Source organism: Lycorma delicatula, chromosome 2 (genome assembly GCF_047948215.1).
Source record: "Lycorma delicatula isolate Av1 chromosome 2, ASM4794821v1, whole genome shotgun sequence".
Taxonomy (NCBI): Eukaryota; Metazoa; Arthropoda; class Insecta; order Hemiptera; family Fulgoridae; genus Lycorma; species Lycorma delicatula.
Genome location: NC_134456.1, coordinates 205,759,896 through 205,772,774, shown reverse-complemented (window position 1 = coordinate 205,772,774; position 12,879 = coordinate 205,759,896). Strand labels below are relative to the sequence as shown.

Genomic DNA, 12,879 nt, shown 5'->3' with positions numbered 1-12,879 from the left:
TGAAAGAATTGGGAATTTCCCTGACTGACTGTAGGTCAGTCAGGGAAATCTATGCTATAATAACAATAATAATAATAAAATATATATATATATATATATATATATATATATATATATGTAACATACTAACCACATAACTGAAAGTTAACTGAAAGTTTCAGTTAATCTGTTACTAAAACTCAAGAGATAAAGTTAATTTTACCAAATTAATATCAAGAATTGATTTTCACAGGATCCCACAACCTCAGTTGTTATCTAATTCTATAATTCTCTAAACTCTAAAATCAATTGTTTTTTTTTAAATTAAAATTTAGAAATTTTTACTTTTGTAATAGTTTATATTAAAAAAAGTATAACATTTGAAATAAATTTTGATAGAAATCTTATCATACTGAACAACTTTTTTTAACATTTAAAATAAATTTTGATAGAAATCTTTTCATACAGTGATATTTCCACTGAAGAATTTTTTTGTTCTATTTATTACTAACTGAGAATGAATTTTGGCAAAGACAAAAATTAAAATACCCAAGAAATGTTTAAAAAAAATTAGATGGAGGCTTGTTCCCCTCTTGTAGAAAAGTTTGCTTTTGTGATTTAACTCTCTGAGAATGCATCTTAAGGATAAAAATTATGGCAAATCCAATTTTAGCAGCTTTCATAAATAAGGTATTCTTCCTTGCAACAACTGAAACCTGGAGTAAAACTAAGCAATTCACTTAATTTAAACAAAATATGCAAAACAAAGAAAGAGCTTAAAAAATCAATTAGCAATAAAAAACTTTGATACATTAGAGTAATATATATTAAGAGAATATACTGAACTCTTTAAGAGGAATAAAAAATTAATGTCCCTTGAATTTTTGTACAAATGTAAGATGACTTTATTCATCTTGATCCCATGACAGATGTAATACCACCCACTAAGACTTGTAATACATAAATGTAAATATACATTAAGTATGACTACAATATATCATATGATTGATGCGTATCTTCACTGAAGGCTGATAGTAAAAAGACAAGTTAGTGAATGAGTCTAAAACCGATCAAATGAATGAAACACACCAATGAATAGAGTACAACACAGGAAGGGTCTTCTTAACAATAAGAGTGTCAATGAATAATGATGAAAGACAGTTGAAAAGAAAGGGAGAAGAATAAAGACAGAGTAAAAAGATGAAATGGTAGTAATAGTTGCATCATTGTCAAAACAGAACATGTAGTAAGATGACACCAAAGACAAGTGATAATGTGTTGCGATCCAATAAATGCTATTATTAATAATCAACATATAACATGAGGGTCAAGGGGGTGGTGTTTATAACCATCCAGACATTTCATTGGTTAATCTTTTGGCACCGGCAGCAAAGACACGACCTACACAAATAACTTTACAACACGGTGAAGAAAAAAAAAGCCCAAAAAAAAACGTGACAACATGTAACATATCACATTTAAAAAACGATAAATTATACATACATTGACACATTGTTACTACTATAACTAAATAATAACGGTCATAAACTAGCCAGATAATTACACAAAGAAAAAAAAATTAAACTAGTGTAGTGATTTTTCAATTATTTTATATTATATTAAGGTGAGTAATATAAATAATAAATATTTAGTAAATTATAGTCAATAATATAATAATGATGATTACAGAATTAACTTTTAAACATTTACAATATGAATCAATTCAGAACTTGCATAGAAACTCAGAGTAATGTTATTGCAAAATATATACAGCTTATAAATTGCTTACTTAAGGAAAAATAGTTAAGTATTAATTAGATACAAAACTGTTTAATAAGTAGACTAATTAAACACAAATTTAATCTGAATAATTTACAATGGTTATGCATGTATTATTCTAAAAAGAAAAGAGTCAAATGTATAATTTTGATAATACATCTTACAAGTTTTGGCAGTAGCTTAATACTGAAAACAAAAAGCACTTTCCAGTTAACAAATTGATACAATAGATAAGAGAATTATATCACCTCATTCATCCATTGATAATAACTGCAAAAAAGATATTATTATTCAGAAAAAGGAGTAAAATTAATGAAAGTTTAAAAGAATAATTAAAAAAAAGAAATAACTATCAATCTATTTTTTTTAACAATATATCCTGCATAAATAAAGAAATACAAAATTATTAAAAATTTTATTTATTCCTAATAAAGCTTCAACCACTATGTTTATATTGATCAGCACTTTTGATGCTAAACTTAGAGTGAGGTGAAGTGAATGCTGATTAAAAATCAAAATTTTGAATGAAAATAACTATACAGTAACAAAAATGAATACCGAATGACAATGTCACAAGCTATGATTTTTTAAATTTATTTAATTATTATCATTAAACATTTTTTAAGTAATGAATATCTACTTTAACCCTGCTTTGAAGATAATGGCTAACCAACGAAAGAGCTGAGCAATTAAATTGTTAGTTTGACAATCATAAATAATAAACTAATTTAATATTTCAATACTCATCATTTTATATCTATTAAAAATAATAATAAAAATTAAAAAAAAAAAAACAATGTGTAAATAAGTAAAACACAGCTGTAAAAAACAAAAAGTTTTTTTTTTTAATTTGAATTGTTAGGTCTATATAATAAATATATAATGATTGTTTATGACTTCAAATTTCTAAAAATGTTATTCTTTTCATTATTTTTTTTAGGTAGTTGATGCCAATCATTCAAAACCAAATATTTACTTTATTAGCAATATTTTCAAAAATTAAATTTTTTTTTGTTGTATGCTTTTATTTTCAACAGCAATTTCCTGATATAATTAAGGCATTATCAGATCAGGTTACACACAAATGCTACCTCATCCATTCGGGTTGTTAACTTAACTTTTTCCAGGATCCAATTAACTCATTAAATATTCAAGGTACTATAAAATACTTTGCATGGATTTTTTTTGTTAAGTTTTAAGGGTCTCCACACTATTCTAGGTCGCATCTCTTTTCTTTGCAAAATGAAGTGCTTTAACCAAAATAATTTTTTGGAAAAAATTATACAACTTTCATCAGAAACAATTTTAGTACTCTGACAAGAGTTTCTCTCCTGATAATATATGAAATAAATAGAGAAATAAATTAATTTATAATATCTACTGAATCTATCATACAAGCTGAAGCCTTAAACAGAAACTTTTTTAAAGAATTAAATTTTTTTATAATGAGGCTAATAATAATAATATAATATACATTTTATATTTCTATTAGATGACATGACGAGTAAGTAGTATACTACAACGGTATATCAATTCTATGTTTAACAAACCTTCAATCTGCTTACTGGATAATGAAATCTGTTTTAAATTAAAAAAATTAGCATTATATAAATGAAAATAAAGAATTCTGTAATCAGCAATGTTTCAGTATTAATGATTACTTTTATTTCAGCAAAATAGGTGTAATCAAATGAATCCACGACAAGGATGTCGGTTATTGATAATTTTAACAATAATTGTGACAATAGTGCTGGTATCAATAGATGCAGCACCTGCACGAGGTGGAGGAGGAGGAGGACGAGCAGGTGGCAAAGGTGCAAGAGGTGGCAGGAGGGGTCAGTATGGCTCAAGGATGCCTATATTGATACAACACAGAAACCCGGCTAGTGCCAGCTATTATAACCATAAAGATGTAAGTACCACCATATCACGCATATATTCAATCCATATTAATAATGAACCATTCATTTTTAAGTGGCATGTATGCCATAGCCTATGGAATATCATAAAGATATTTTTAAGGAAGTGAAGAGAAAATAAAAAATAAAGAAAAACTGATATAACTTTTTAGTAAAATTTAATTCAAACTAAATTTAGCACGAAGCTGATGTGAAAATTTTGTTATATCTGGCTGAAACAATCATTAATTATTTTCTTACACATTTTTACTCTGTTGTTAATAGTGTTTTTGTTCTTTTACAATAAAGATTCATTTTATTTAAGATAATACTAATTTGAAGACAGAAATATCATAAAAAGCTGGTAAAGTAATATTTTTGATAAAAAATAATCCCTTTTTATCTTTTAACATTTTGTGGTTCCTGAATCCAAAAGTACAAAAGTTTTTACGTTCTACATATAGCTGTCAAAATTCTATGGTGTAATAGTTTGATTATTAGAAGATATGATTCTATTAAATTAGATAAGGGAAATATATACTGAGGGTGGTTAGAAATTTTGTCTTATAATTTTACTAATATTTTATTTTAGTTTATTAAAAGTTATATCATCAAATAGCTTACAAAAATAAACAATCTCTAAAAATAGGTTAAATAAATTATAATTTTTATGATTCAAGCCACTACTTTATTTTATTAAGTAATTTTTATTTTTTTGTTAAGTGAGGTGCAATAGCTTTCCAACATTATTATAGTGATAGGGGTTAAATAAAAAAATTTCTTGAAAAAATTACTCATATACTATTTTAAATTACTCAGTATATAAAATACTTTAAAAAGTCTTAAAAAACTATCAGTACATCTTTTTACAACTTTAAGGTGATCTGCACTCCTTAGAACCTTATGTTTCTAAACACCTGAAGTATATTACGTATTCTCATCTTGTAAATTAATGAATGTAAAGTACATATAAAATGTCAACAAACAAAACCACATTTAACTTGTGATGCTGGAGTGCAATTTAACTCCATGCTGTTGAAATTTACTAACGTGCATGTAAAATAAAGTCAAATGAGGAGTATGGTTCTTGATCTCCACTACTACACAATTATTTCTGCCTCAAATGTCTTCATTACTCTCCTACTTGCTAGAAACCACATATCTACAAAGTACTGTCACACCTTGTTCTTTCAGTTAAAAATCCATTAGCCTATAAACTGATTTCATTTTCAATAATGAAAAATGTTCCGTTTGACTACAATTCTGTTGTGTCTTTGCAGGTTTTACTTTTCATTACAATTCTTTTTTGTCTAGTATGTAAATCAAATAAATAACACAAACTAATGATGTTTTTCTTGAAACCTACTATACATGTAACAATTCATCAGGCTATTTTAACAGAACTACAATTCTGAAATAACATTATTTTATTTTATAACTGCTTAATGTTAATAATATGTGCTGTGATGTACTTAATTTGTATTTTCCATTTTGAATTATTTTAAAATGGTATCTAAACAAATAATTAAAAATCTAACTTCAGTGCTGTATTCATATAATAAATCATTAGAGAAGATATTCAAAAATAAATATTATCCGAATACAGCAGAGGATTGGTTGTTCTAACATCCATTAACTGAGTGATCTATTAACCAAAAACTCAATTTTATTATGTAATTGAATAAGAAATACGTAGCTGTAGAATAACGGTTCGGCTCCATCTACAAACAATCTGTCTCAGCAGAATTTTATGATGATATCATGCAACATCAGCAGCATACCACAACTCTTGTTTAGTTTGCACATGTTAGTAAGCGGAGTTACATTACTGTATTTATTCTATATACATTACTGTATTTGTTCATTGATGTGTTTTTATATTGCCTTTGACTTTAAACAAAATTTTTTTTTTTTACTTTTTAATTATTGTGATTTTTAATTTATCTCTTTTATGATGTATTCAAAAAGAAAGAGTGAACAAATTCCAGAAAAACAACAAAAACAGCTGAAAATGACCAAGTTTGATTGTGCAGTGTACACCTGGTCTGTGCAACAAAGAAGCAGGAGTGAACCTATATCAGGGCCTGTTATTTGGGAGAAGGCATTTATAATGAATGATAAACTTGGGAGGCAATCCACAATTTAATAACAAAGACAGACTGGTTGCAAAAATTCATATCGAGACACGGTTTAAATCAGCTAGTGGTGAAAAATTTTCTGCTAATTTTGAAATTTCTGATAATTTTAAGAAATACGAGTAATTTTTGCTTATTATAAAAGAAAAAGGGTACAACATTGAATGTATCAGCAATGTTGATGATACCAGGCTTAACTGGAGAATTCTGAAAAAAAAGTGTGTTCAGAAACAAAAAATCTCTTTCTGGGTTCAGAGTTAATAAAGGACATGTTACAATTATGATATGCGCAAATGCAAATGGTTCCCACAGTTTAAAATTAACTGTTATAGGAAAATCCAAGAAACACAGATGTTTCAAAAATGTTAATATGAACAATTTTCTGGTTAATTACTTACACCAAGTAAATGCTTGGATGGGCATTAATTTGGATCTTAGAGAAAGGCACATTGGTTCAAATCAGACTTCATCTCCTTTTTTTTAATTATTATTTTCAATAAAAACAAAAATGTTTTTAATGAAATAGAATTTTAGGTACCTTTCATTTTAAAAAATGTGTAAATGTAATTTAATAGGCGTACAAGTAAGTCATGTGTTATCCACATCAGATTTTTTTAAATTAACTTTATATAGCAATAATAACAGTACAGTATGAAGTAATATTCTGTATGTAATACCTTATTGTAATTTGTACTGTATGTATTGTAAGTGATTTTGAAATAAAAACTTTTAATTTTGAACAATGAAATAATGTTTTTAATTTAGTGATTGATTGATCTATTATCTAAAATATCAATTACTGAAGGGAACCTGAGAGGTTCAGATAATCGATTCTCCACTGTGTAGATGCTTTGTCAGAAGTTCACATCATGAGATACTAAGTTTATTATTATTACCTTACAATTTGTCACTATTTATTTATTCTTAATATGATTTTTGTCTATGTGTGAAAATATGTAAGCTGTATCATGAAGTTCTGCCAAGACTTTCATAACCTATTCTACTTGTGAAAATAATGGAAAAAATTCATATAAATATATGTTCTAAAATGCTTCCTTTGGAAGTTATGGCTAGTGAAAAATTTTGCTTCGCTACCTCATTGAAAGGAGGTAGTACTGAAATTTTTACGACATTAATTAAGAGACAGAATTAGTGATTTATTATGGTTTTTGACCTGAAAAATCAAATGAAATAGATCCCAGAACTCTATCTGCAAAAGTTTTTTGAGAAATCTGAGGTGAAATTAATAGATTGGGTAAAAAGATTGTTAAATGGGTAGTAAACTTTTTAAAAAATTTGTAAAGAACTTAATTCTGAACAAAATGGTGTAAGATAAGTTGAATAAAACGAGAATAGTTAGAAATATTCAAATTTTCTTTAGAAACAGTATATCCAAAGTGCATTATACATACCAGATTATAAAAAAATATTCAAAAATGAACCCACATTTTTTGGCATACTTTTGTTGCTCTTTTTAGTTCTTCAGGGCTGTCCTTAAGTTGTTCAGCCACATCCATAATACAGGCAATTAATTCCTCATGAGGATGTTTTGTTTTGTAAACAATACTTCATCCATCCCCAGAGACAAAAATCTAAAGGTACTAGATCAGGCAACTTGGTGGCCAGTTAATGTGGACTCCCATGATCAATCAATTTCTCAGGGAAATGATGATTTAAATGGGTGGAAATGGCACAAGAGAAGAGGAGAGGTGCGCCATCATGTTGGAAGAATACTTTGCATCTCAGCGCTAAAAGAATATCTGCAAGCAGCTGCAGCAATACTTAAAGTGCAAGTCGATCTCAGCATTTAAGCAGCCAGGTAATATGAATGGTCCAAACAGCTGATTGTAAAGAAAGCTGCACCATAGATTGATGGTAAATCAGTGTTGAAAATTGCCTTCCATCATTTAATGAGGATTTACTTCTGCCCATCTATGCTCAATGCATAAGCTGTTGATGCCATCTCAAATGAAATTTGCCTTGTTGGTGAACAAAACATACTTGTAAAGTTGTCGATTTATATTTCACCAGCTGCAGAACTCCAAACAAAATTGACCATCTCGTGCTTGTAGATGTTAAACTGGCTGTTTATGATAAGGATAAAACTTGTTTTGTTTACGTGTCCTTCAAACCATCAAATTTAAAACTCAGATCTGCTTAGAAAGACGCTGCATACTGACACCTGGACTGCAATGATAATAATTTCATCAATCATAGTATCATGTTGGGCAGACTGTTTGTAGTTGGTACTAATACTAGAATGTGAACCCGTTTCCTGAAGATTGCAAAAAGTCATGCTAATTGTTTTGGAATTTTCAGAAAATATATTTCATATTCTACTGCAGCAACTGTAGCATTACCATTACACATACCCAGAATGAATACCACAACAGCATACTCCTCTGCTGTAAATAAGTACGGCATTACTTCAATGGCAAACCATCCTGTGATCATAATTGACCATCAATTATTTGAATGATCACATTCAAATAAAAATTCAAAGGAACCCTTTGCTAATGACAGCACAGTTCACAGTACCCGAAATAATGTAGTTTACAGAATGAGTTAAACATTAATACAGTATTTCCCAATGTTGATCAGCTAAATTGTTACACTAATGCCAACTTTGAAATTTCAAATAATTTATTCTACTTCTTTCAATAATAAAAAAATTATTATCTAAGTAATTTTTTTTTATATCTGTGTAATTTCAATCTTTCCAAGTTTTATGCGTTTATTACCTATTTAACAAATTATTGTACATCAAACATAAACACAAAGCTTTTTACTCCAATTTATTGATTTTCACCCCAGATTTCTCAAAAACTACTGAATATACGGTTCTGGGACCTATTTTATTCGATTCTTCATATAAAAAAACACAAGAAATCACTAATTCTGTCCCTTAACATCCTAAAAATTGGAGTACAACCTTTTTCACCAGAGTAGCTGAAATCCTAGCAAAATCTTTCACTAGCTGTAAATTGCAAACCAAGCATTTTAAAACATATGTTTATATGAACTTTTACCATTATTTTAACAAATAAAATAGTTTATGAAAATCCCAGGAGAACTTTGTAATAAACCTGAGTACATTGAGAAATAGTAAACAACAAAATATATAATATTAAAATTAGTGATATGTTAATCCATGAATAAAGTAGTACATTGAAGTCTGTAATTTGCTGGCAGTCCAATATTGTTTTCTTCTGATGATTTTAATTGTAAAAAAATATATCTCGGAGCCAGAGATATGTGTTTCAGGTTGTTCATATTATTTATTCAATTTCATAATTTATTTATGTATTTCTTACATATTTTTGTTTTAATATGGGTTTGCTGTTTTTATCTTTATAATGTTTAAAATACACTACATGCTTCCTTAAAATTTGAATTAAATAAAAATAGAAATTATTTAAAAAAAATAATATATAGCACTTAAACATATGTATGAAAAATTATATGCCTTCCTTCTGGAAGCTAAAGTAAAAAACTGGAAGCACTACGAAAGTATTGCATACTTTTTGTGGCATTCTACAGCACTGTCTAGTGAAGAGGTTTTTTGAGTGGGCGGGCAAGACAAATAGAGGCAGTCAGTAACAATGCATCCACCATGACTATTTATTTTATATAAAGTTTAGTGGTTATTGACCACAGTCATCAACGACAATTATTCTGGGAGAGTTCAGCAAGATCAAAGCTATTTTTCTTTCTTTTCTTGTCTTAAGAAAAGAACTAATCTACTTTGGTTGAACTAAGCTGATAAGTTATATTTTGTATTATATCTATAGATAGATATATTACAATAAAACCATTACAATAGAGTACAAGCATAAAATTATACGACTGAAAATTTTTAACAATTTTTTAAATGATGTTGACTTAAATAAGTATTATAATTTTACCAATAATGATAATTTCATTGATAAGAATTTAACTAAATAGATTTAATTTTTTTTAAATTTCTCAATACATATTCTGAAATCTCTTTTTTTGACATTTATTAAGAAAATATATTGTGTGTCTATAGGGAGCAAGAATTGTAAAGTCATCACATTTTGAACTGGACTATATGCTGGGTCGTAAAATAACATTCTTTTGTATGGCACAAGGGTTACCAAGACCACACATAACATGGTTCAAAGATGGAATTGAACTGTATGCACATAAATTCTTCCAGGTAAAGTTTACCTGTTATGTGTGAGTGAGTGAATGAGTTAAGTGTGTGAATGTCTCCAGAATATCTGGTACAGTGTCTTTCCATTACATAACAATATATGAGTAGAGTAAAAATTTATGTACAAATAAAATTTATACATACTTTTAACTACCTCTTATACATTGATCTATACATAGTTCCCAGACCCTCTATCTTTTTTATGTAGAATTTTTATGATTGATAACCCCTCCTCTTCTAAATAAGTCTCTTCATATTAGAAACTATACTTTTCCTGCATATCCAAGTATATCAACTTTTCACTAGTATTCTCATTTAATGATCATTATCTAGAGTTATAAATCCTACCTACAGGAAACAGAATGGCAATATTAGTTAAAATATATTAAAAAGTTCATATATTTTCCATTACCAAACCATTTTGAGAGGTATATACTTGAGAGGAAATTTGAAATGTTGTGTAGACAGGTGTAAAAAAAAAACAGGTTCATTTTGCAGAAATGAGGAATTTTGCTGTGAGTAACACTGAAAATGAGATATAATACATAATAATACATTTCTTTTTCCAGTACCTCTGCTATTATTTAAGTGGAGAATCTATAATGCAAACTGAATTTTTTGTAAAAATCCCCAAAAGTTTTCTTCTGTATCCTACTCTGAACTTTCCATTACACGATTCTATCTTTTTTATTACTATTAAAATTATAAACAATTTAATCATTAAATTGTAAAGAATTAAAAAAAATGTTATGAATGTAATTTGTTATAATAATCAAGGAAAGGATAAGAAACAGGGAAATTCAAAGAATGCAAACTTTCTTTTTAATGACATTTTGTTTCCATTTGCTGAAAGGAAAGTGTAAAATTTTTCATATAACTTTCCCTCCTTAAGTCAACAGCAAAATTAATGAATCTCTTCATTACGTTACAACTGATGTTAACGAGATATTGATAATTAAAACTTAATAAAAGCCAGAAAATATTACTTTTTAACTAGTAATATGAGGTGCTACCCAACAGTTCCCAAAAAATAACAAATACAATATGCTGGATAAATACAAATACAGAATATTATTCACCACAATCACCTTCCAGTAGTCTCTTTAGGAGCTCAAACATCGATTTCAGCACTTCTGCCATGAGCGGACTGCATTCTGAAAGTCTGTTTTTATCAAAATGTTTAGCAATGCTTGCAATTCTCCTTCAATCTCCTCTATCGTATCAAATCTTTGTCCCTTCAACACGATTTTCAATTTGGAAAAGAGAAAAAAGTACATACATCCAAGCTGGGTGAATACAGTAGATCAGGAACAAATATTGTGTCGTTTTTTGCGAAAAACTACACGATGAAAGTGATATGAGGCCTCCCATTGTTGTGGTGAATTGTTGACGTTTCCTTCTCATGTGTTCCCTTACATGCCTTATATGATAGAATATATATGCATGATAGAATTTTCCATTAATTGTAAAACTACTTATGATAATTCTATCACAAAAACAGATCAACAAGGATTTGATGTTGCTTTTTACTTGATGAGTTTCTTCTCTGACATAAAGGTGGGCTCTTCCACTGGGATGTTTGAGGCTTAGTTTCAGGGTCATATCAATAAACTAAACTTTTGTCAAGTATGACAACCTTAGAAAGGAAACCTGGGTCAGTTCAATGTAGTCCTTCACTTCACTGCAGACATTTACGCACTGTCATACCTGTTCATCACTCAGCACTTGTTGCACAGACTTTGCAGAATTCCTCTCACATTAAATTCTTGAGATAAAATCCATTGTCATATGTCATGCAGTAATCCCACAAAATTATGATCTGTCATATGATCTACCAATGGTCTGTCTACAATCTTCTTCAACTGCACTGAACAGCAATGATATTTTCTGATGCAATGCCAATAGATGGTCATCCCTAATGTTTATCATTATCATCAGAACTTTGACCTTTTCTAAAACATTTAAACCAATCATATGTTTGTGTCTAACCTAAAGCATTATTACTGAAAGTTTACAAACATTATTTTTCTCAATGTTTGTAACATTTTCTATGGCTGTTTTACTAGATTTAAAACAGAACTTGATAAAAATACACAATTCTTTCAGATGGGTAATTGCAAAATAGCAATCACAAGCAAACATGATAATGAAATCTGCCCACTAACAACAAACACATCCATTTAGATTGAAGTAGCTAGGTATACTGATTCATGAACCATATTAAAGCTGTTACAATTATTAAATTATAATAAATTACAAAACGAACATAAGATACTGTAAATTGATTTTAATGAATAATTAATTAGTAATGTTACGCTGTAATTTCACATTTGTAAATGTGAAGGATCATACACATGTGTGCTGGTTTACACTTACATTGAGGAAGAACATTCAGATGTACACACAAGACTAAAAAAACCAAGTGTAAATTTATTCAAATTATTATTCTTTTTACAGGTCCATGAATGGCCAATTGGTGATGATACAATGAAATCTAAAATGGAAATTGACCCAACAACACAAAAGGATGCTGGCTATTATGAATGTCAAGCTGATAATCAATATGCTATTGACAGAAGAGGTTTTAGAACAGATTATGTTATTTACACATACTAACAGCGAGTAATAACATTACAATTTTTATAATTCAAGAATAAATAATAATGTAATATGATTACAGATTTAAAATTTCTAATGGCATAAATCAATAAATTATTAAAAAAATTTATATGAATGAGTTTTACTTCATTTAATTAACATAGTCGAAGTACACTAATAATTTTTCTCTTAAAATGTCATGAAAATTGAATTTGCATGAATAAACTCGTAAAAGGTTTTATAATATTGATCTGATGACAATCTTATGAGCAGAAGTCAAATAGTGATTGAATTAGACCAATTCTATTTTTAA

At 28.2% G+C, this 12,879-nt stretch overlaps 2 protein-coding genes across 2 annotated transcripts in view; one reads left to right on the top strand and one right to left on the bottom strand.

Moving 5' to 3' along the window:
• The window catches only part of Plod (procollagen lysyl hydroxylase), a 147,005-nt gene that overhangs the window by 23,546 nt on the left and 110,580 nt on the right, over nucleotides 1–12,879 (bottom strand). The gene's annotated exons all lie outside the window — the stretch shown is intronic.
• On the top strand, nucleotides 1,215–12,696 carry LOC142319605 (immunoglobulin domain-containing protein oig-4-like). Its single transcript, XM_075357077.1, has 4 exons — nucleotides 1,215–1,603; nucleotides 3,431–3,670; nucleotides 9,822–9,971; nucleotides 12,426–12,696. The coding sequence occupies exons 2-4, from the start codon at nucleotides 3,449–3,451 to the stop codon at nucleotides 12,582–12,584; spliced, it is 531 nt and encodes a 176-aa protein (XP_075213192.1). The 5' UTR covers nucleotides 1,215–1,603; nucleotides 3,431–3,448; the 3' UTR covers nucleotides 12,585–12,696.